Source organism: Protomyces lactucae-debilis (assembly GCF_002105105.1).
Source record: "Protomyces lactucae-debilis strain 12-1054 chromosome Unknown BCR37scaffold_27, whole genome shotgun sequence".
In the NCBI taxonomy this organism is placed as follows: Eukaryota; Fungi; Ascomycota; class Taphrinomycetes; order Taphrinales; family Protomycetaceae; genus Protomyces; species Protomyces lactucae-debilis.
In genome coordinates, this window is record NW_024468019.1 from 57,905 (window position 1) to 80,048 (window position 22,144).

The 22,144-nt window shown below is 50.0% G+C and overlaps 13 protein-coding genes across 13 annotated transcripts; 8 read left to right on the forward strand and 5 right to left on the reverse strand.

Moving 5' to 3' along the window:
• Positions 1–6: 6 nt before the first annotated feature.
• Positions 7–372, reverse strand: BCR37DRAFT_341495 (ureidoglycolate hydrolase; the record flags this gene model as incomplete). Its single annotated transcript, XM_040867400.1, has 1 exon — positions 7–372. A coding segment is annotated over one exon (366 nt), but the record flags the coding sequence as incomplete, so codon positions are not given.
• A 188-nt stretch (positions 373–560) lies between these two features.
• On the forward strand, positions 561–1,370 carry BCR37DRAFT_193285 (ribosomal protein L4/L1e). The gene has a single exon (XM_040866318.1). It carries the CDS (start codon positions 624–626, stop codon positions 1,350–1,352), a length of 729 nt encoding a protein of 242 aa, XP_040722217.1. The 5' UTR covers positions 561–623; the 3' UTR covers positions 1,353–1,370.
• Positions 1,370–2,814, reverse strand: BCR37DRAFT_193292 (aspartate-semialdehyde dehydrogenase). The gene has a single exon (XM_040866319.1). The coding sequence runs from the start codon at positions 2,459–2,461 to the stop codon at positions 1,388–1,390; it is 1,074 nt and encodes a 357-aa protein (XP_040722218.1). The 5' UTR covers positions 2,462–2,814; the 3' UTR covers positions 1,370–1,387.
• BCR37DRAFT_193415 (uncharacterized protein) lies at positions 2,815–4,597 on the forward strand. Its single transcript, XM_040866321.1, has 2 exons — positions 2,815–4,337; positions 4,389–4,597. The coding sequence occupies exon 1, from the start codon at positions 3,168–3,170 to the stop codon at positions 4,236–4,238; it is 1,071 nt and encodes a 356-aa protein (XP_040722219.1). The 5' UTR covers positions 2,815–3,167; the 3' UTR covers positions 4,239–4,337; positions 4,389–4,597.
• Positions 4,598–6,110: 1,513 nt separating this feature from the next.
• On the forward strand, positions 6,111–6,782 carry BCR37DRAFT_395621 (uncharacterized protein; the record flags this gene model as incomplete). The annotated part of the gene is made up of 1 exon (XM_040871646.1): positions 6,111–6,782. One exon carries the CDS (start codon positions 6,111–6,113, stop codon positions 6,780–6,782), a length of 672 nt encoding a protein of 223 aa, XP_040722220.1.
• Positions 6,783–7,441: 659 nt separating this feature from the next.
• BCR37DRAFT_193483 (uncharacterized protein) lies at positions 7,442–8,238 on the forward strand. Its single transcript, XM_040866322.1, has one exon. It carries the CDS (start codon positions 7,554–7,556, stop codon positions 8,223–8,225), a length of 672 nt encoding a protein of 223 aa, XP_040722221.1. The 5' UTR covers positions 7,442–7,553; the 3' UTR covers positions 8,226–8,238.
• A 21-nt stretch (positions 8,239–8,259) lies between these two features.
• BCR37DRAFT_384159 (uncharacterized protein) lies at positions 8,260–9,069 on the reverse strand. The gene has a single exon (XM_040870182.1). It carries the CDS (start codon positions 8,847–8,849, stop codon positions 8,670–8,672), a length of 180 nt encoding a protein of 59 aa, XP_040722222.1. The 5' UTR covers positions 8,850–9,069; the 3' UTR covers positions 8,260–8,669.
• A 1,678-nt stretch (positions 9,070–10,747) lies between these two features.
• BCR37DRAFT_384161 (uncharacterized protein) lies at positions 10,748–11,558 on the reverse strand. Its single transcript, XM_040870183.1, has one exon. The coding sequence runs from the start codon at positions 11,336–11,338 to the stop codon at positions 11,159–11,161; it is 180 nt and encodes a 59-aa protein (XP_040722223.1). The 5' UTR covers positions 11,339–11,558; the 3' UTR covers positions 10,748–11,158.
• A 1,678-nt stretch (positions 11,559–13,236) lies between these two features.
• BCR37DRAFT_384163 (uncharacterized protein) lies at positions 13,237–14,046 on the reverse strand. The gene has a single exon (XM_040870184.1). It carries the CDS (start codon positions 13,824–13,826, stop codon positions 13,647–13,649), a length of 180 nt encoding a protein of 59 aa, XP_040722224.1. The 5' UTR covers positions 13,827–14,046; the 3' UTR covers positions 13,237–13,646.
• A 2,952-nt stretch (positions 14,047–16,998) lies between these two features.
• BCR37DRAFT_193586 (uncharacterized protein) lies at positions 16,999–17,978 on the forward strand. Its single transcript, XM_040866323.1, has one exon. It carries the CDS (start codon positions 17,346–17,348, stop codon positions 17,931–17,933), a length of 588 nt encoding a protein of 195 aa, XP_040722225.1. The 5' UTR covers positions 16,999–17,345; the 3' UTR covers positions 17,934–17,978.
• A 344-nt stretch (positions 17,979–18,322) lies between these two features.
• Positions 18,323–19,361, forward strand: BCR37DRAFT_406672 (uncharacterized protein). The gene has a single exon (XM_040872110.1). It carries the CDS (start codon positions 18,651–18,653, stop codon positions 19,332–19,334), a length of 684 nt encoding a protein of 227 aa, XP_040722226.1. The 5' UTR covers positions 18,323–18,650; the 3' UTR covers positions 19,335–19,361.
• Positions 19,362–19,661: 300 nt separating this feature from the next.
• On the forward strand, positions 19,662–20,584 carry BCR37DRAFT_384169 (uncharacterized protein). The gene has a single exon (XM_040870185.1). The coding sequence runs from the start codon at positions 19,870–19,872 to the stop codon at positions 20,530–20,532; it is 663 nt and encodes a 220-aa protein (XP_040722227.1). The 5' UTR covers positions 19,662–19,869; the 3' UTR covers positions 20,533–20,584.
• A 451-nt stretch (positions 20,585–21,035) lies between these two features.
• BCR37DRAFT_193643 (uncharacterized protein) lies at positions 21,036–22,128 on the forward strand. Its single transcript, XM_040866324.1, has one exon. It carries the CDS (start codon positions 21,230–21,232, stop codon positions 21,956–21,958), a length of 729 nt encoding a protein of 242 aa, XP_040722228.1. The 5' UTR covers positions 21,036–21,229; the 3' UTR covers positions 21,959–22,128.
• The last annotated feature ends 16 nt before the right edge of the window (positions 22,129–22,144 follow it).

Sequence of the window (22,144 nt, forward strand, 5' to 3'; positions counted from 1 at the left end):
AAGGGTGTCGTGCAAGGCAATCATGGGTGCATGCCACTGATTCATGGCATAGGTGACGGCTGTGTGTCCTTTACACTTGAATGCTTGCAGTGTCGACAAGTCAGGCACATCTTGACCATCTTGCCGCTTATTGTCTGCAACCACAACCAAGTAGGCCACAGTGTCCTTGGGTCCACCACTTGGTATGAAGGTCTGAGTAGTGAATGAATGCCGCTCAAGCACAGTGACGGTGACCTGTCCCTGTTTAAGCTGTGGCTGGCAGATGAAGATGTTCCAGACTTGTTCAGCAGCTGGGCCTTCTGCTGGATAGCAGTGCGTGATGGGAGAGACGCGTTTGATCTTTTGAGCTGAGCCTTGGTTGGCCTCTGTGGAAGTGAAGCTGGTCGGGTGATGGTGGACACCGGCAGTATCTAGATTAAGCAAAGCCGTTTCTGTTTCTTGAGCTGTGATCCTCATTCTATGGCTTCTGCAGCCCAGCTTGTCTTTCTAAGTACTTAGCTGCAATTGTAGCTTGTAGCTTGTAGCTTGTACTTGTAGCTTGTAGCGTGTATCGATCAATTTTCAGTTTTCGACGACCAGCAGCGACCAAACCTTCACTTGCCCAGTCCATCCACGGCCTCATCATGCTGCGGACGGCCCCCATCAACCCGACCAAGGCGGCCCTCAGTCTCCTTCCGCCCTTCACCACAGTCACAGCGCACGCCTTCCCCTCCCTGCAACCAGCCGCTCGCTTCGACCTCAAAACATCCTTCCTCCAATCTCCGATGCGCAAAGACCTTTTACATCGCGCTATTGTCTTTGAACGCGATGCCATGCGTCAAGGTTCAGCCTCAACCAAGTCTCGCAGCGATATGACATACTCTACAAAAAAACTCAGACCGCAAAAAGGATCCGGTGCTGCACGACTCGGTGATCGGAGTTCACCCATGCTTCGTGGTGGTGCACGGGCACATGGCCCAAAGCCAAGAGACTTCTCGACAGAGTTGCCGAGAAAAGTGTATAACCTGGCTATTCGAACGGCCTTGTCACATTTATATCGAGAGGGCAAGTTGACGGTTGTTCAAGGACAAATGGATTTGCCAACTCACAAGACGCAGACGGCATTGGCTTTCCTTGAAGGACATGGATTTGCCTTGCCAGAAGAGAAGAAGCCGCTTGGTGGACGGACGCTCTTCATTACAAACAAGCAACGGCCGAATCTTGAACGAGCTACGGCGAATGTGGGATACCTGTGTGAGGTGCTGCGACTGGATGAGATGCTGCTCTGGGAGCTGCTCAAGTACAATCGCATCCTGATTGAGCGCAAAGCTCTCACAGAACTCGAATTCATGACGAGAGTGAATGACCAGTAAGCTGATACGATCAACGCTATAGCCATGTAGAGTGTCTAGATGAATCCATGCTGAATGGCAAGCTCCGCATTGAGAATACCCATGCCAGCTGCACCGAGTACCGTGTTGTGAACCAGACAAATGAACTTGACACCGCGGCCTCCAGGAAGCTCCCGGACACGGCCAACGCTCACAGCATACCCACCTTCTAGTTCCCTGTCCAAGCGCGGTTGTGGCCTATCTTCATCTTGATGCACAAAAATGGCCTTCTTGGGCGCACTGGGCAATGCGTCGCTCTGCTGTAAAGGCATCCACGCCTCCATCGCAGCAACAATCTCTGCGACAGACGGCAGGGCAGCTTCTTTAGCGTATCGAATCGTCACACAACCAAGATGTCCATCAATCACTGCAACGCGATTACAACTCGCACTCACACTCATCTCCGCATGCTGAATGGACGGTTCAGCATAGTGTCCCAGGATCTTACCAGTTTCCCATTCCATCTTTTCCTCTTCGCCAGAGATGAAGGGGACGACATTGTCAAGGATATCGAGAGACGGAACACCTGGGTAGCCGCCGCCTGAAATGGCTTGTAGTGTGACGACATCCACACTATCCATCAAACCAGGGAATGCTGCCTGGATAGCAGCTAGGGGAACAACCATACCTGCTGTAGAACAGTTGGAGTTGGTGACAATGAAGCCGCCTGCTCCCGTCTCCTTTTGCTGTTGTCGAATGAGTTGAAGATGTGCTGGATTGGCAGTTGGCACCAGCAGCGGCACGAGCGGATCTCGTCTATAGTTCTTTGCATTGGAAAAGATCTTAAAGTCTGCCTTACGAAAGGCAGCTTCAATCTCTCCAGCGACATCGGCATCCAGGCCAGAAAAGATGATGTGGCACCCTTCAAAGTGTTCTGGTGAACACGGTTGAATCACCATCTCCTTCACACCATCATGACAGGGCGTCGATTGCTTCCACTTTGTGGCCTTGAGGTACGTTTTGCCTGCACTACGGCTGGATGCGCCTAGCCGGTGGATCTTGAGAAAGGGATGCGTCTTAAGGAGAGTGATGAAACGCTGGCCGACTGTGCCGGTGGCCCCGAGGATGCCAACATTGTATGTCTTCGACATCTTGAGCTCTTGCTTCCTCCTAGCTTCCTTGATAAAACTCACACAAGGACAGCTTCCCTTGAATAGTGGTTGTCGAAGTTGCCATCTAGATCTGTTAACGTTCAACTTCAATAATTTTGGCTGATGATTCAATCACGTGCTCCTCTGACACGCCTCAGGTCATGACAGACTGACACTGTCTGACACTGAGGCCCCCCTCCTCAGGCTTCGAGCAATTACACCCGGGACTTCCTCAAATGTATTTGCTCAGAATGCTGCACCGCATGGACACATGGCTCTCGGCCTCTCCGGAGTCCAGTCTAGTCTCTAGAGCCATGCGCAACATTGCCTAGGGAGGGACGCTTCTCCGTCTTGGCACCAAAACAAGAGCTGACCCCGAACCCGGATTGTGACTCTGTGAGGCTCGAGCTCAGGCTAGTCAAGCACGCGAAGGCCCAGATCCAGGTCAAAGCGTATTCCCCTGAAATGCTTCTCTACACACATGTGTCGGGGACGGGCATGGGTTCTAGACCTACGCGCAACATTGCAAAAGAGATGGACCTTCTCTCTCTTTGCACTTGTCTCTACAACTTCAGCATCAGCTCGGAAGACAGAATGTCAGTCTCTTGACGCTTGACTCTAGCTAAGAAGCTGGAAGAATCAAAGTTTACATCATCGCTGTTGGTGCCCGGCGGACGGAGGTTCGATGAGAAACATGTCGCGCTGAATGGAATTCATCATCACCTCCAAATTTCCAGTCGAAAATAAGGCAGGAGGCGATCTCGGTCACCAAGAATGTCGTGACAAGTGTTGGCAGAAAGTCCACCAATATCGAGAGGATCGCTGGGATTATCACCAAGGTCCCGCAGCCCATCACTCTTGCAATCTTGGCTGGTTGTGGTTTTCTTGGAAGAGCGAGGCAGTTGCTGTCCCCGAAGCGATGGAAAAGCATGATGGTCGAAAAGACATTTATTCGCGGATCGACAAGGTCGTGAATGCACACAAAAAGAAATCAGATGGATGGATCTCACAGCTACTTCTTCGGGAGTTGATCCGTAAGCTTGTTTCTTCGGTGCTCACTGCGGGATTTGAGAAGTTCACGGGGATACGCCAGAGTCCAATGAACGTGCCAAACACGAGGGGCGGAACGTGTGCGGTCTCGGGACGTGCCAGTGGAAGTGACATGTGGACCTGTTCATCATCGAGTCGTCTCCTGTGGAACGCGCAAGACACCGTCGTTGACTCGCTAACAGACATTCTTTATGGCTGGTACGATCGCCTTTCTCGTGATCCGAAAGCAAAGTCTCCACCGATCCCGCCGAGTGAATGTCGCTGTGACATTGGAATCGTTGTCGAGCGATTCTACACTCATCCAAAGTGCTCCACGGAAATTTTCGCATTCGAGTTCACCGCAGAAGCTTCGTGGCCTTTTCGAGTTCCCGAGGGCCAGCAAGGCATAATACGTGTTGGTCCCGAGGAAGTTTTTCCGCCGCCAAGGTTCGACGAAGATTGGTCGAATCTCGATATTATCGGGATGAGGGCCTTTCCACCTGTTCGTGAGGAAACCGGGTTTGCAAAGCTTGACCTTGAAAGGTCCAACCTTCCCAGGCCTGACTTGGGCCAATTGGACACGCAGCACAAGGGAATGCTACTTCCGGTCACTGAGCACGCTAAGAACTGGTTCAAGGACCACACAGACAGGAAAGGCTGGGTACAGGGAGGAGATTCCCCCTTCAATTACCACCATAAAGCAACGAGTGAGCCGCCTGGGCCTTATCATGCAGACGTAATGCTATGAATCAACCGCTAGTTGCAGTGACTGTACTCATCCCTGCGGTAGCCGTCAGCGATAGGTTCATAGACGCCTTTAATTTGAACGTGAGCAGCTATCATCATTGCTACATCAAAACGATTAGAAAGGACAGAGGGATGCAGCTAGGTCACTTTCATTGTTTACAACGAGCCACCTGCCAGTTCCCGACCAGATAGCTGAAGCAGTTCGAAGAGCCTGCGTCTTGCCAGGTACTAATTCGTCATTTTCCAAGTTGCAAACTGCTTGCAGTTGATGGGGTAGTGGTTTTAATGATGCAAGAATGACGAGCGAGCCGCGCGAGATACATTGACCTTCTGGCTAGTCCGCGTGCTTGACACGAGGCAGAACACAGTGCGAGACGACTTCAATGACATTTAGCGATGCATGCGCACTCTTGGAAGCTTGTTGATTGAGTATGAGGTTACGCTCCTAATCAAGAAGGCTTGGCTAGAGTTCGTGACCGCAGCGATTGGTCATGCATGGTCATGGTACCGCGCCGATACCGTGAGTGATGGGATTTAGCTCTAAAAAAAAGCTACGTCGTGCTCAGCTCAACTACTGTCCCCCATAATAAGAGGGAAGCGAAACAGAGAATCCACCCACCCAAGGGTGCTCAGACTCTCCACGCCGGACAACGCATAGTGCCATAAGGCTATTTGCTGGTCATAGAAGACACAGCTAGAGTATTCTCAGGTAGCGCCCGTTGACTTTGCTGATGACAGCGTTGACAATGCGCGACACGAAGGAGAGATGTTCTTTCGGTGGGTCGACAATGATTTGCATGATGTCGGCAGGGCTCGAGTCAGGCCAACGCAGCCGTATGTCCGCCAGTTGAGCTTCGTGGTCGCAGCATTCGAGCAGTGCATGCTGCAGAGTCTCCACAACATCGCCGGTCGGCTTGCATGCCGGGCAGGAGCGATCAAGCTCGTCATCCCTGTGTCTTCTCCCTCTATTGACCATGAGCTGGTCATTACTGCCGCGCATACGCGCAATCCATCTGCCAGCATATCCGTCCTGCATCTTGACATAAGGCCTTTGCTCCTTGAACTCCTCGAACGAGACTGGTGTAATGTGTCTGTATAGCGCGTTGTTGGCACATTCATGCACCCAGTTCTCATAGTGCGTCTTCCAGAGCGACTCAGTGAAGTCTTTGCGGCACGTTGGAGAGCCGAGAGTCGCACCGGAGCCATTGAGAAGTGTAGAGATCTGGCTGTACCACGTTTTGCTCTCGAGAGTCGAGCTCATCGCCCTCACTTCAAGGCTCAAGTCCCAAAGCGAAAACCCTAACCCAGCGAGTGCTAGTCGCCATGTACAAACACGCATGTCAAGCTCAACTTACTCGGAGAACGTCAATTGTAAGCTGCTGCTGCTCCTGCTGCTCATGCTATGTGCGTTTATTTGCACATGCTACAGCTCCTGCTGCTCATGCCATGTGCGTGTATTTGCACATGCTACAGCTATGAGAATGTCGCACCTTCGTGCTTGAATCAATGCTTCTGCGACTGAGTCCATTGCTCATCCGGCCACCGCAGCGCTGCCTTAGCTCTATAAGGCCTAAGCGGAGTTGTGTCTAGCTATCGCGGAGCAGAATCGTTATTATCATGTCATTGTAGACTCAATGTCCATGGTCGCATTGATCGAATTGTCAACGACAGACTGTGGGCTACTGACCTACTATCGAGAGGCTTTCCTGGAAGTGTGCGCAACCTTGGGTCATTGCCGATCAGTACCCCTGACATGTGCGATTTCGAAGTCGTTTGTTTGTCGTACCATATGATCAAGACGTGTCGTGGCCTTTCCGACCGCGGCTTCAATTACAGAAACTGCTCTCACGCGGCTCTGACCTGATCAAAGCCAATGGATGCAACTACGTGGCAAGAGGATTGGGCATGGGCCCGTCCGATACTGATTGACGTGGTTCTATGCACGGCTATCGGCGTATATGCGAATATCGACTTGGAGTATTGGTCTGCTGAGTTATGGAGTTTGCTGGGCTACAAGTTTGGCAGCTCATTCGGATTGCACAGCCAGATGGACGCATGTGCCATGTCTACATATCGGCTGGTTGCAAATACTTGGTCGGATCCACCCAAGACAGACTGTAATCTTACATGCGCTGCTTTGGCAAAGAGCCATTATGATGGCCTAGCCCTTGGGCCTGATCTCTGTCAAGTTGTCAACAGTCTTGCAGACTTTGACTGGCTCTATCTTGAGCCGTCTTTTCTCCAGCAGGATGTGCTTGATGGTGTATCAAGCCATCAACCGTGTAATTGCGTGATGAAGTTGGTTATGCATCGGCAAAAGAAGTTCTCGTCGGATACTCTGCAATGCGAGGTCAGAATCGTCTCCAACAGATTGTCGTTTGCTGGATGGTCGGCACGGCCATGGCGTACCGATGACGAAGACTGCGAGCTGACAACACCAATCACAACAAAACAGCAATCTTCTCTACACATTGCTATGAAGTACAACATCAACAAAGCTTTACATCCTGCCAAGGACTTTCAGCCGGCTAGTCCGCTACTGTGATCGTTCGCGGCGAAGTCAAACGCGCACCCGCCTAGGCCTGAGTGGATGGGTCCTCTGAGCGCCTCGTTATTGACTCAGCGTTCCTCAGGTCAGCAGCAAGTCTGCGATCTACTGTATCAACGCAATTTCTCTATGCAGCAGCGGAGTCCATCGCCTCATCCCGTTGTGAATCGCCACATGGACTGTAGTGTAATATCCATTCACTTGCAAAAGACACCTCCTAAATCGCTTTGTTTCCCACCCTGCAATGCAAGCATTGCAGCACTTATCAGCTGATCATGATGCAGCTGAATGTCATGTGGACAGCAGTAGCCAGGTGGCATTTTTGCGGCCACGTTCGAGTCAACAATGACAAATGTGCATGCGAGAAAGCGATACAGTCTTCTACACCTCGATCTTCCTCAATTGGAAGTCGCACGCGTAAATTCGTGCTTAGCAATAAGACGCACAATGCAATTTGCTCTGATTATGGACTATTGATCGGCTTTCAAAACGTTCGACATCGTTTGGTTCGGTTGTCTCTGAGCCGGCAGTTGGAGTGCCCCTGAACTCCCAGCAGAGCTCGAGATTCACCATGTGTGATGCAACTGGACATCGGGCCGCTATCGCAAATGCCACCTGAAGTATCGATTGACTTATTTTCGCGTCAAGGGGCTTTTAGCAAGAGAATGCGGTTGTCAAGTTGCATTAAAGGCCTCGCGCGGCAAGAACATCCAGTACTACGCCTCTCAAAGTTGCTTCCGCTGCACCTAGTCTTGCGCCGTACCTCGAATGGATGCTATGGCACGGGGGAGACGGCCGCGAAACGTCTTCATGGCGTATCTACCCACCATGTTTTACTATGTCCTTCGAGCAGTTAGGCAACATTACTTCTGGAATGATATGGAAGTGGCTTTCAATAGTGCATGGGACGAATGGATCTATCCCCGCCATTGCGAGATGCCAATCTATCACATGAATACAATCGCTTGGCCTGAGGTTGCCGGCTCATCAAGCTGCGTCTCATTGTGTTTGGCTCGTCTTCATGAACACTTTGAAGGACTGGCTTCTTCACCCGAGCTTTGTCAAGTACTCAATACGGAATCGGAATTCGACTGGTTGTACACAGACTTCTCATCTGCGCAAATGCCAGCTTTTCACTTCGGTGGATTGGATTCGAAACCGCTTTGTATCTGTAAGATGAATCTGATCATGCATCGCCAACGAATGGTTTCAGTTGTGCCCGAGCAGTGTACTGTAGAAGCTGTCGCGAAGCGACTTTCGTTCTGGGGTTGGATGGTGCAATCTGTCACGTCAGGAGACCCCAAAGACTGTGCTAAGACAACATGGATGACACCTGAGCAATTGGCAACCTTCTACGTGGGGATGAAGTATAACATCAGCAAGCAAGGAGAAGTGGCCAGGTGGCCTTATGGTCCTCCGCGACCACTAAAGCCGACATAGCTTCAGATATCCGTCTATTACAGTCATCTACAGCTCCAGAGCTTTCATAGGCTGTAGTTTATCGAGACTGTCTAGTCCTGTATAGCTACAGTAGATGTCCGGCCGTGGTGTCATCTGAATCGACCGGCGATTGCTTAGGCGCCTGTGGACATCCACGGCGCCGGCGCCGGCCAAGGACTCGATCATGACGACTCGAGCATCTTCCTGCGGCCTCCGAATGTCTAGCTCTGCGCTCCTTGGTGTTATCCGCGACTGTACTTGAATGATCTCAAAACTACCTAGAAGGCTTCCCATCGCAGCCGCTGTATCTTGATTGCTGCACGAAGACTAAGATCAATTGAGAAGCGGTTCCTTTTTGTGATCAACCAGCGCATCGAGCAGGCCCGCCTGCAGTTGATCCTCCAATAGCACATCAAGTCTATCCCCTGCTCTATGTTTTTCACATTAGGAGTATCTTAGCTGTAGCGTACTGTGAGATTGCCGACTATGAGTGCCACACAGCCATCGGGTCAACGACAGACGAAGCCCGCTTCTTCCGCCACGACAGCATCGTCTTGATGACAGGCATCCAGCAGGCATTTTCGTTGCGCAGTCCAGGCCATGGATCTCATTCCGGTCCGCCATCCGAGTCTGCAGCCAGATCTCATGCTTTGATCATCAACATTCATTCTCTTGAGCTAAACAGGCTGCCTGTCACGAATGTCCTTTGTCAGTAGCAATATGGTTGTCACTACTCCTTTAAGATCATCGTTGCCAGAGAGCGAGCCGGCAGGTTGCCGTCAAATGTGTCGTGCCATCTGAATCGAGCTGTCCTGGGCGACCGCAGCCTACTCGTTCACCCTCTGCAGTTGGAGTACGCCTGGGCCAACTGTCGCGTGGACCTCGGCGCCAGCTGCAGCACTTTCATCGTGGTATCTCCTTTTGCATTTGTTCAAGTACAGCTGGAGACAATACAGGTAGTGCAATCACAACACAAATACTATGTACAACTCACTGTTATTGGCCCAAGCTCAAGCTCTAGAGAAAGGTATTCTCCGCGCATATGGCCTTCTTCTGCGGCCGTGAACCACACACCCGCCCAAGCCTGAGTGGACGGGTCCTTTGAGCGCCTCTTTAGCGCCTCAGCGTCTCTCAGGTCAGCAAAAAGATTGCAATCCACAATATCAACGCAGTCCTTTATATATCCATCGCATCAACTCGTTGTGAATCGCCACATGGACTGTTGTGTAAGTTCTATCCACCTACAGACACCTCCCAAATCGCTTTGTTTCCCGCCCTACAATGCAAGCATTGCAGCACTTATCAGCTGATCATGATGCAGCTGAGTGTCATGTGAACAGAGCAGTAGCCAGGTGGCGTGTTCGCGACCACATTCAAGCCAACAGTGACCGATGTGCAAGTGAAAAAGCAACGTAGTCTTCTACACCTCAATCTTCCTCATTGGAAGTCGCAAATCTAAGTTCGTGCTTAACAATAAGACGCACAATGCCTGGCGATTTGCCCTGATTGTGGCCTGTTTATTGACTCTCAAAACGTTCGACATCGTTTGGCTCGGTTGTCTCTGAGTCGGCAGCTGGCGTGCCCCCTGAACTCCCAGCAGAGCTCGAGATTCACCATGTGTGATGCAACTGAACATCGGGCCGCTATTACAAGTGCCACCTGAAGTATCACTTGACTTATTCTCGCGTCAAGGGGCTTTTAGCACGAGAATGCGGTTGTCAAGTTGCATTAAAGGCCACGCGCGCCAAGAACATCCAGTACTACGCCCTTTTCTCAAAGTTGCTTCCGCTGCGTCTGGTCTTGTGCTGTAAGTCAAATGAATGCTGTGGTTCGGCGGATGCGGCCGCAGAACGTCTTCTTGGTGTATATACCCCCCATGATTGACTACATCCTTCCAGCAGTTTTGCAACATTACTTCTGGAATGATATTGGAGTGGCTTTCAATAGTGCATGGGACGAATGGATCTATCCCCGCCATTGCGAGATGCCAATCTATCACATGAATACAATCGCTTGGTCTGAGGTTGCCGGCTCATCAAGCTGCGTCTCATCGTGTTTGTCTCGTCTTCATGAACACTTTGAAGGAATGGCCTCTTCACCCGAGCTTTGTCAAGTACTCAATACGGAATCGGAATTCGACTGGTTGTACACAAACTTGTCATCTGCGCAAATGCCAGCCTTTCACTTCGGTGGATTGGATTCGAAACAGCTTTGTATCTGTAAGATGAATCTGATCATGCATCGCCAACGAATGGTTTCAGTTGTGCCCGAGCAGTGCACTGTAGAAGCTGTCGCAAAGCGACTCTCGTTCTGGGGGTGGATGGTGCAATCTGTTACGTCACAGGAGCAAGTCGATTGTGCTCGGACAACAAGTATGACACCAGAACAGCTGTCAAGCTTCTATGTGGGGATGAAGTATAACATCAGCAAGCAAGGAGAAGTGGCCAGGTGGCCTTATGGTCCTCCGCGACCACTAAAGCCGACATAGCTTCAGATATCCGTCTATTACAGTCATCTACAGCTCCAGAGCTTTCATAGGCTGTAGTTTATCGAGACTGTCTAGTCCTGTATAGCTACAGTAGATGTCCGGCCGTGGTGTCATCTGAATCGACCGGCGATTGCTTAGGCGCCTGTGGACATCCACGGCGCCGGCGCCGGCCAAGGACTCGATCATGACGACTCGAGCATCTTCCTGCGGCCTCCGAATGTCTAGCTCTGCGCTCCTTGGTGTTATCCGCGACTGTACTTGAATGATCTCAAAACTACCTAGAAGGCTTCCCATCGCAGCCGCTGTATCTTGATTGCTGCACGAAGACTAAGATCAATTGAGAAGCGGTTCCTTTTTGTGATCAACCAGCGCATCGAGCAGGCCCGCCTGCAGTTGATCCTCCAATAGCACATCAAGTCTATCCCCTGCTCTATGTTTTTTCACATTAGGAGTATCTTAGCTGTAGCGTACTGTGAGATTGCCGACTATGAGTGCCACACAGCCATCGGGTCAACGACAGACGAAGCCCGCTTCTTCCGCCACGACAGCATCGTCTTGATGACAGGCATCCAGCAGGCATTTTCGTTGCGCAGTCCAGGCCATGGATCTCATTCCGGTCCGCCATCCGAGTCTGCAGCCAGATCTCATGCTTTGATCATCAACATTCATTCTCTTGAGCTAAACAGGCTGCCTGTCACGAATGTCCTTTGTCAGTAGCAATATGGTTGTCACTACTCCTTTAAGATCATCGTTGCCAGAGAGCGAGCCGGCAGGTTGCCGTCAAATGTGTCGTGCCATCTGAATCGAGCTGTCCTGGGCGACCGCAGCCTACTCGTTCACCCTCTGCAGTTGGAGTACGCCTGGGCCAACTGTCGCGTGGACCTCGGCGCCAGCTGCAGCACTTTCATCGTGGTATCTCCTTTTGCATTTGTTCAAGTACAGCTGGAGACAATACAGGTAGTGCAATCACAACACAAATACTATGTACAACTCACTGTTATTGGCCCAAGCTCAAGCTCTAGAGAAAGGTATTCTCCGCGCATATGGCCTTCTTCTGCGGCCGTGAACCACACACCCGCCCAAGCCTGAGTGGACGGGTCCTTTGAGCGCCTCTTTAGCGCCTCAGCGTCTCTCAGGTCAGCAAAAAGATTGCAATCCACAATATCAACGCAGTCCTTTATATATCCATCGCATCAACTCGTTGTGAATCGCCACATGGACTGTTGTGTAAGTTCTATCCACCTACAGACACCTCCCAAATCGCTTTGTTTCCCGCCCTACAATGCAAGCATTGCAGCACTTATCAGCTGATCATGATGCAGCTGAGTGTCATGTGAACAGAGCAGTAGCCAGGTGGCGTGTTCGCGACCACATTCAAGCCAACAGTGACCGATGTGCAAGTGAAAAAGCAACGTAGTCTTCTACACCTCAATCTTCCTCATTGGAAGTCGCAAATCTAAGTTCGTGCTTAACAATAAGACGCACAATGCCTGGCGATTTGCCCTGATTGTGGCCTGTTTATTGACTCTCAAAACGTTCGACATCGTTTGGCTCGGTTGTCTCTGAGTCGGCAGCTGGCGTGCCCCCTGAACTCCCAGCAGAGCTCGAGATTCACCATGTGTGATGCAACTGAACATCGGGCCGCTATTACAAGTGCCACCTGAAGTATCACTTGACTTATTCTCGCGTCAAGGGGCTTTTAGCACGAGAATGCGGTTGTCAAGTTGCATTAAAGGCCACGCGCGCCAAGAACATCCAGTACTACGCCCTTTTCTCAAAGTTGCTTCCGCTGCGTCTGGTCTTGTGCTGTAAGTCAAATGAATGCTGTGGTTCGGCGGATGCGGCCGCAGAACGTCTTCTTGGTGTATATACCCCCCATGATTGACTACATCCTTCCAGCAGTTTTGCAACATTACTTCTGGAATGATATTGGAGTGGCTTTCAATAGTGCATGGGACGAATGGATCTATCCCCGCCATTGCGAGATGCCAATCTATCACATGAATACAATCGCTTGGTCTGAGGTTGCCGGCTCATCAAGCTGCGTCTCATCGTGTTTGTCTCGTCTTCATGAACACTTTGAAGGAATGGCCTCTTCACCCGAGCTTTGTCAAGTACTCAATACGGAATCGGAATTCGACTGGTTGTACACAAACTTGTCATCTGCGCAAATGCCAGCCTTTCACTTCGGTGGATTGGATTCGAAACAGCTTTGTATCTGTAAGATGAATCTGATCATGCATCGCCAACGAATGGTTTCAGTTGTGCCCGAGCAGTGCACTGTAGAAGCTGTCGCAAAGCGACTCTCGTTCTGGGGGTGGATGGTGCAATCTGTTACGTCACAGGAGCAAGTCGATTGTGCTCGGACAACAAGTATGACACCAGAACAGCTGTCAAGCTTCTATGTGGGGATGAAGTATAACATCAGCAAGCAAGGAGAAGTGGCCAGGTGGCCTTATGGTCCTCCGCGACCACTAAAGCCGACATAGCTTCAGATATCCGTCTATTACAGTCATCTACAGCTCCAGAGCTTTCATAGGCTGTAGTTTATCGAGACTGTCTAGTCCTGTATAGCTACAGTAGATGTCCGGCCGTGGTGTCATCTGAATCGACCGGCGATTGCTTAGGCGCCTGTGGACATCCACGGCGCCGGCGCCGGCCAAGGACTCGATCATGACGACTCGAGCATCTTCCTGCGGCCTCCGAATGTCTAGCTCTGCGCTCCTTGGTGTTATCCGCGACTGTACTTGAATGATCTCAAAACTACCTAGAAGGCTTCCCATCGCAGCCGCTGTATCTTGATTGCTGCACGAAGACTAAGATCAATTGAGAAGCGGTTCCTTTTTGTGATCAACCAGCGCATCGAGCAGGCCCGCCTGCAGTTGATCCTCCAATAGCACATCAAGTCTATCCCCTGCTCTATGTTTTTCACATTAGGAGTATCTTAGCTGTAGCGTACTGTGAGATTGCCGACTATGAGTGCCACACAGCCATCGGGTCAACGACAGACGAAGCCCGCTTCTTCCGCCACGACAGCATCGTCTTGATGACAGGCATCCAGCAGGCATTTTCGTTGCGCAGTCCAGGCCATGGATCTCATTCCGGTCCGCCATCCGAGTCTGCAGCCAGATCTCATGCTTTGATCATCAACATTCATTCTCTTGAGCTAAACAGGCTGCCTGTCACGAATGTCCTTTGTCAGTAGCAATATGGTTGTCACTACTCCTTTAAGATCATCGTTGCCAGAGAGCGAGCCGGCAGGTTGCCGTCAAATGTGTCGTGCCATCTGAATCGAGCTGTCCTGGGCGACCGCAGCCTACTCGTTCACCCTCTGCAGTTGGAGTACGCCTGGGCCAACTGTCGCGTGGACCTCGGCGCCAGCTGCAGCACTTTCATCGTGGTATCTCCTTTTGCATTTGTTCAAGTACAGCTGGAGACAATACAGGTAGTGCAATCACACACAAATACTATGTACAACTCACTGTTATTGGCCCAAGCTCAAGCTCTAGAGAAAGGTATTCTCCGCGCATATGGCCTTCTTCTGCGGCCGTGAACCACACACCCGCCCAAGCCTGAGTGGACGGGTCCTTTGAGCGCCTCTTTAGCGCCTCAGCGTCTCTCAGGTCAGCAAAAAGATTGCAATCCACAATATCAACGCAGTCCTTTATATATCCATCGCATCAACTCGTTGTGAATCGCCACATGGACTGTTGTGTAAGTTCTATCCACCTACAGACACCTCCCAAATCGCTTTGTTTCCCGCCCTACAATGCAAGCATTGCAGCACTTATCAGCTGATCATGATGCAGCTGAGTGTCATGTGAACAGAGCAGTAGCCAGGTGGCGTGTTCGCGACCACATTCAAGCCAACAGTGACCGATGTGCAAGTGAAAAAGCAACGTAGTCTTCTACACCTCAATCTTCCTCATTGGAAGTCGCAAATCTAAGTTCGTGCTTAACAATAAGACGCACAATGCCTGGCGATTTGCCCTGATTGTGGCCTGTTTATTGACTCTCAAAACGTTCGACATCGTTTGGCTCGGTTGTCTCTGAGTCGGCAGCTGGCGTGCCCCCTGAACTCCCAGCAGAGCTCGAGATTCACCATGTGTGATGCAACTGAACATCGGGCCGCTATTACAAGTGCCACCTGAAGTATCACTTGACTTATTCTCGCGTCAAGGGGCTTTTAGCACGAGAATGCGGTTGTCAAGTTGCATTAAAGGCCACGCGCGCCAAGAACATCCAGTACTACGCCCTTTTCTCAAAGTTGCTTCCGCTGCGTCTGGTCTTGTGCTGTAAGTCAAATGAATGCTGTGGTTCGGCGGATGCGGCCGCAGAACGTCTTCTTGGTGTATATACCCCCCATGATTGACTACATCCTTCCAGCAGTTTTGCAACATTACTTCTGGAATGATATTGGAGTGGCTTTCAATAGTGCATGGGACGAATGGATCTATCCCCGCCATTGCGAGATGCCAATCTATCACATGAATACAATCGCTTGGTCTGAGGTTGCCGGCTCATCAAGCTGCGTCTCATCGTGTTTGTCTCGTCTTCATGAACACTTTGAAGGAATGGCCTCTTCACCCGAGCTTTGTCAAGTACTCAATACGGAATCGGAATTCGACTGGTTGTACACAAACTTGTCATCTGCGCAAATGCCAGCCTTTCACTTCGGTGGATTGGATTCGAAACAGCTTTGTATCTGTAAGATGAATCTGATCATGCATCGCCAACGAATGGTTTCAGTTGTGCCCGAGCAGTGCACTGTAGAAGCTGTCGCAAAGCGACTCTCGTTCTGGGGGTGGATGGTGCAATCTGTTACGTCACAGGAGCAAGTCGATTGTGCTCGGACAACAAGTATGACACCAGAACAGCTGTCAAGCTTCTATGTGGGGATGAAGTATAACATCAGCAAGCAAGGAGAAGTGGCCAGGTGGCCTTATGGTCCTCCGCGACCACTAAAGCCGACATAGCTTCAGATATCCGTCTATTACAGTCATCTACAGCTCCAGAGCTTTCATAGGCTGTAGTTTATCGAGACTGTCTAGTCCTGTATAGCTACAGTAGATGTCCGGCCGTGGTGTCATCTGAATCGACCGGCGATTGCTTAGGCGCCTGTGGACATCCACGGCGCCGGCGCCGGCCAAGGACTCGATCATGACGACTCGAGCATCTTCCTGCGGCCTCCGAATGTCTAGCTCTGCGCTCCTTGGTGTTATCCGCGACTGTACTTGAATGATCTCAAAACTACCTAGAAGGCTTCCCATCGCAGCCGCTGTATCTTGATTGCTGCACGAAGACTAAGATCAATTGAGAAGCGGTTCCTTTTTGTGATCAACCAGCGCATCGAGCAGGCCCGCCTGCAGTTGATCCTCCAATAGCACATCAAGTCTATCCCCTGCTCTATGTTTTTCACATTAGGAGTATCTTAGCTGTAGCGTACTGTGAGATTGCCGACTATGAGTGCCACACAGCCATCGGGTCAACGACAGACGAAGCCCGCTTCTTCCGCCACGACAGCATCGTCTTGATGACAGGCATCCAGCAGGCATTTTCGTTGCGCAGTCCAGGCCATGGATCTCATTCCGGTCCGCCATCCGAGTCTGCAGCCAGATCTCATGCTTTGATCATCAACATTCATTCTCTTGAGCTAAACAGGCTGCCTGTCACGAATGTCCTTTGTCAGTAGCAATATGGTTGTCACTACTCATCTGAGATCATCGTTGCCAGCAAGCGAGCCGGCAGTTTGCCATAAAATGTGTTGTGCCATCTGAATTGAGCCGTCCTTGGCGACTGCAGCGGCAGTGCAGCCTACTCGTCCATCCTCTGCAGTTGGAGTACGCCTGGGGCAACTGTCGCGTGGGCCTCGGCGCCAGCTGCAGCACTTTCATCGTGGTATCTCCTTTTGCATTTGTACAAGTACAGCTGGAGATCATACAGGTAGTGCAATCACAACACAAATAGTATGGACAGCTCACTGTTAATGGCTCAAGCTCAAGCTCTAGAGAAAGATGTTCTCAGCGCATATAGACTTCTTCTATGGTCGAAGCTGGAACATGTGTCCTGCTGGAAAAGCAGTGCAAAGGAGAAGATTGCTCGACAAATGCCGCTTTCATGACCAAGCACTACAACCTCACGCTCAGTATAGTAAGATGCTGATTGCATGATGTCTGATTTCATTCATGGAAAGTCCGCATTGCTTCTTCGAGACAATTTGGTGGGATTCAGCTCAAGTTGTACTGCGCTGTGTACGTTGATAAGAATGTTCCTTATGCTTACTTGAGCTTCAGTCACAGGTCTCGTCTCTCTTTTCGCTTTTGACTCTGTCCATCGCGCATTGAATGCTTCCACTGTGGAGCATCGAGCACTTTACAGCAGCGGTCTGTTCCTGAAGCTCAATCGAGAGATTGCGAAAGTACAAGTACAGTCGCGCTATTCGCTATGTAATGGTGCTACCATGGACATTACTCATGACTACGGTTGCTATGGTGATTGCTAGCAACAGAGTCATCGCACCTTCAGCCTCGCGGCATCACTCCCACAGCTGGGACAGTCAGCGAAGCCATCTTCCTTTGTGCTGCGCTGCTTTTCCAAGACGAAGGCGCTAGCTCCACAAATCTTCTGCCTCTATGCTCTACACCAAACTGCAACGCACTGGACAAGCGCAGCACAGATGTATTTGGGCGCAACGCAGCTTGAGGCTTACTCGTGGTGACGTGTCTGATGGCATGGGTCTTTTCTCGCGTGGCAGTTCAGTCTTGAAATGCCGCTGGAGATCACTGCCATTTGCATACTCGGCGAGGCTGGTAGACTCAATCCTCGAGACGCATCATTGCTTGAATCATGAATTGGGCATGCTCTGGAGCACATGCTTTTCAGCGTACCTGAGCGAGGTCCAATGTCGAAGATTCTTGTTGAGGGTAACCGGCAGCTTGGCCGGGCTGTCTGGCGCTGCGTCTCTTGCAAGAGAATATGGTAAAGTCTCCGTCGCTATCTCTAATCCAATTGAACAGCAAGCTCATACTCAGAGGTGGGCTCTGGTCCTGGTCTCTCAACTTTGTCAGAGCCAAACACGGACCATCAAGACAACACAATCATCTACAAAAGCTGCCATTTTCTCTCAGCTCAAGTGCCCGGGTATCAGTAAGATCGCATCCTATTCTATGGCATTTGTCAAGATCTATCGTGTGGCCACCATAGCTGGTTGCGGCACATAGCTGAATCTGTATATAATCAATACAACAACGCCTAGAGTTCCAGTGATATGGCTGGGGACCTCATTTCTCATCATTGAGTGAGACGCCAATGCTTCATTGTAGATATATTTGACTTGAGGGTGACAAGGTGCAAGGAGTGTGCCAAAGTAGGGCCAAACGGCGGATATGCTACTATGTTGGGTCGTGAATATGCATATGACTGGCACTGTCCTCGATGTATTCTCGACAGACAACACATCAGCTTACAATTCGTTCTTTTTGTCAGTACGACTCCATACATGCAGTTTTAGTAGGGTGTACTCCTGACTCACTCATCTCTCCTGTCGATGATTTGTCGATCTCTGACCTTATTGAGTCATGTAGTTTCGCGGCAGCTCGCCTTCGTGTGGCTACTATGAGCTGTGATATGTGCTGCTTCTTCATCGAGATGGGACTTCCTGTTCTAGGAAAAAAGTATGGCTATTCGCGGGTCGGCTAGTCGACCATAGAAAACTTTGCTCCATCTTAGTTGCGAAGTTCCCTTGAGTTTCGCTTGAAAGTGGCCCCTGAAAATCTTCTAGTGGTTTCCACGTGCCACATGGTCGACAGGGGTTCCCTTGTTGTCACTTTGAGAAGTCTCGCTGGCGTAAGGACGTGCTCAAGCAAAACCCAAACTATCAGGTGCTCTTCAAGTGAGCTGAGCTGCGGCTCTATAAGTCAAACTGAACAGTGCTAGACATGCTGCAAAGTGCGATTTCTGGGGCTTTGCTTTTGGCTTCCCTGACATGGCTTGCTTATCTTGAGGTATTGGAATGCGAGCGAGGGACCTTCCGTATGGTCAAAGCAATCACTTTGAGAAACAACGCGACCGATTGTCTATCTATCTGCGAATCAAATGTTCAGCAGCACTTGGATGTCTTGAAACGGCAACTCCCTGATCCGTGCCTAGCTCTGACAAAGCCGCTGCACGGAGACTTTGATTGGCTTTACACCAATAGCACAGCGGAGCAAATGAAACTGGCTGGTGATTCTACAAGCTTCTCGGTGACCGCATGCATGTGTTCAGTCGATTTGACAATCAATCGAAAGTACAGGACGGATCTTTTCTCAAAACGACCAAAGAGAAAAAGCTCACCATTCAACACCCCGACTTCAGTATCTTCGTTAGACTGTACCTTTGCCGCGATGTCGAAACGCCTCGCAATTTTTGGATGGAAGGTTGACCCTGATGAGATCGAATGGCGGTACAGATTCAAGGGTATGATACGCGAAACCTTGAGCTGCAAGACTTGGACAACGTTGGATCGTCCCTCGATCAAAAGTCCGTTCTGGGTCCTCAAATACGACCTCACCAAAACTCAGCTGCAAAAGATTGACGCCTATCTATCAAAGCCAGAGAAGCCTCCCCTTCCATGGCAGTGAGGAAGTGAGTCCTTGAACAGCTTATGGATTGATTGGACTCAGCTGAGTTTGAAGCAATGCATGGGTTAGTGACAGGCTACTGCTTTTCAGTTACTGCAGGCTAGCTCTAGAAAGGTATAACGACCAAAGCGTCAATTATAGATTAAGGCTCTCAACCAGACACGAGTCTTACTGTGATTAGACTTGTGAAAACGCTATAGGCTTCGAAAATGTACAATTTGTGACTATTATATAGAAATTTATCGTGTTATTGTACCAAGATGCAGGGGTCCCTTTTTCTGAGAAATTTGATGACCTTTGGGAAGTACAACTACAAGTGCAGTCACATGTGCAAAGATCACATTGTTCGCCACGTTGTCGCACTTTGCAGCTGCACTTGATTTCCAACCGCTAAGATCTGCATTATCATCTTCCGTTCTAGCAGGGTATAAAGGGCTGCTCGCCCCCCAGCAGCAGCGCAAAGGTTTCAGAGGCTATTCCGAATCGCATCTTCACTACCCGCGAGGAGGATCAAGTCAAGCACCGTACGGCACAAATGAACCGAGTTCAACAAATCGCCAAGGCGGCTTCTATCATTGCCGTCCATGTAGGCTGCTGGTCAATGTTGATGCAAGCCATATTCCAATTCTGCTATGATTGTGAGCTGGCGACATTTCATTTGACGAAATTGACGTACCCATTACGACCAGAGGAAACATGTGCAACATTGTGCAATGGTGAAGTCCAGAAACACTACACTATGCTTCGTGAGGGTGGACCAGATCGATGCCAGGCTCGTCAACGCAACGCGGAATTTGATTGGCTCTACTCAAATGTCACAAGTTCCAATATGGAAAGCGATACAAAAGCGAAAGCCTTTCCTGTTTTTCTATCGATCACACTTTGCAACTGTCAAGTCGAGCTTACTGTCAACAGGAAGTTTAAGAGTTCCCACTTGCCTACCTGCAGCTTCGATGGTATGTCAAAGCGTCTCGAGATTGGCGGCTGGAAGGTATCGTTGCGTGGAATCAAGGTGCATGAGAGGTACTTCGGAATGAAGAAAGCATTCGATTGCGGGACTCCAACGCCCCTCGCTGAGATGAAGACGAAAGGAAAGGTGTGGATAGTGAACTACAGGTTCTTGAAGGCATACGCCGCATATCTCAAGGCCGTCGAATCAGCTGTTGCCAATGGCTCTATTCCCCTCGGAGAGCTTTGATGTATATAGAAGCAAGTAATTTGCACTTAGTCTCACCATATCTCTTCAGCTGCAACTTGGCTTTTGATTGCAATTTGCTTATTCATCTTAGCATGAGCTGCAGTGAATTCATCCGCACCAACAGCATGCGTTCTAGCTTGAGCTACAACCAAATTTTTGAAACTTTGGGACTTGATTCATTAAGCCTGCTAGATGGCCACGTCTTAAGCTTACTGAGCTGCAGCTGTTGTAATATCTGTAAGAAGCCTTGAGTGTTTCACAATACTGTGTATGACATATAACCATATGCATACATTTAGCGAGATTCATCCCACAGCATACCAGGCCACATTGCCCCAGTAGGCCCTCAAAGCAGCTGCTATGGCTATATTCCTGTCTGTATATAAAGAAGACTCTGTACGGTGGGTTTTTGACGAATCTGATTGGCACCAATGCCGCACCATAGATCAACTCCTGATGGAGACAGGATTTGATAGGAGTATAGGAGTATAGGAGTGTTTTGAATCATGTGAAGTGGTGAATGACTAAACGGCCAGGAGCAAAAGTATGCAGTCCGGATTTCTATTTGCTGGCCCCCTGATTGCGCGCGCCATATCGCCAGCAACACATGCAGTGAACAAAAACCTCTGGAGCCTTGGCAAGATGTGCTTCGACTTCAGCAAAGTGAGTGAGTGATCGCGACAGTTCAACAATCAGTATGGCCGACTTGGGCGTACCTATTGAGCGAGGGCTTGCTTTTGTATTCTACGGCCTGCTTGGTTGTGCTGTCCTGCCCTACGCTACTCGTTTCTTGTCTCAAGGGAAACACGAATGCGAGCGAGTTACGATCAATCTAATCAGACCATTTGTGCACATCAATCACAGCTTACCTTGTATGGAAGTGTGTGAGGAGAAGGCAGATCAGCACAGTTTGCTACTGGATACAGGTCCGCCTGATGTCTGCATGGTTCTGCAATGGAAGTCTGAGTTTGATTGGCTCTACACCAACTTGAGGGTGGAAGAATCGAAGGTGGATGGACTGGGTGCAGAAGGCTCTGCTTTGTTTTGCGTTTGTCATGTTGATTTGACGGCCAACCGAGTGTTTCGAACGGATCCAATAACGAAGAAACCAAGCGAGAAGCGCTTGAGAAGATCACTTGTCGATTGCAGCATCAAAGGTCTGGTCAAGCGGTTGTCTTTAGCGGGATGGCAGGCTCCATACGGCAATCATACTGTCAAATTCAAAGATTCAGAAATTGCAGACTGCAGAACTTGGACGTCGGTAAGCCAGGTGACCAAGACCAATCGCAACGAGGCCTTTTTTATGAAGGTGAAATATGACCAGAAAACCAGACCGAGCACGACCTTGGAAGAATGGAGTGAGTGGCTGAAAACAGAGTACCTATTCTGGGCGAGGGCTGAATGGTGGCTGGATGAACGTGAGTGAGTTATGTCAACGCAGACGACAGATGGTCACTGAGTAAATTTCATAGCGTTAGCAAAAGTATTCGATAACATAGGCACTGTGTTGTATGAAATGCTCGTCGGCGTTTAAATATGATCATGTGACAATGTCCTACTTCAAACGCTTCTGACCTTCAAAGCTGGTCAAATGGGACCTGGGTCAAAAGCC

Bases quoted from the DNA above. Each gene is read 5' to 3' on its own strand.
- BCR37DRAFT_384163 (XM_040870184.1), bottom strand. From the start codon at position 13,826: ATGGCGGACCGGAATGAGATCCATGGCCTGGACTGCGCAACGAAAATG.
- BCR37DRAFT_193415 (XM_040866321.1), top strand. From the start codon at position 3,168: ATGGAATTCATCATCACCTCCAAATTTCCAGTCGAAAATAAGGCAGGA.
- BCR37DRAFT_193483 (XM_040866322.1), top strand. From the start codon at position 7,554: ATGGATGCTATGGCACGGGGGAGACGGCCGCGAAACGTCTTCATGGCG.
- BCR37DRAFT_193643 (XM_040866324.1), top strand. From the start codon at position 21,230: ATGGCCGACTTGGGCGTACCTATTGAGCGAGGGCTTGCTTTTGTATTC.
- BCR37DRAFT_384161 (XM_040870183.1), bottom strand. From the start codon at position 11,338: ATGGCGGACCGGAATGAGATCCATGGCCTGGACTGCGCAACGAAAATG.
- BCR37DRAFT_193285 (XM_040866318.1), top strand. From the start codon at position 624: ATGCTGCGGACGGCCCCCATCAACCCGACCAAGGCGGCCCTCAGTCTC.
- BCR37DRAFT_193292 (XM_040866319.1), bottom strand. From the start codon at position 2,461: ATGTCGAAGACATACAATGTTGGCATCCTCGGGGCCACCGGCACAGTC.
- BCR37DRAFT_406672 (XM_040872110.1), top strand. From the start codon at position 18,651: ATGCTGCAAAGTGCGATTTCTGGGGCTTTGCTTTTGGCTTCCCTGACA.
- BCR37DRAFT_384169 (XM_040870185.1), top strand. From the start codon at position 19,870: ATGAACCGAGTTCAACAAATCGCCAAGGCGGCTTCTATCATTGCCGTC.
- BCR37DRAFT_193586 (XM_040866323.1), top strand. From the start codon at position 17,346: ATGCTCTACACCAAACTGCAACGCACTGGACAAGCGCAGCACAGATGT.
- BCR37DRAFT_384159 (XM_040870182.1), bottom strand. From the start codon at position 8,849: ATGGCGGACCGGAATGAGATCCATGGCCTGGACTGCGCAACGAAAATG.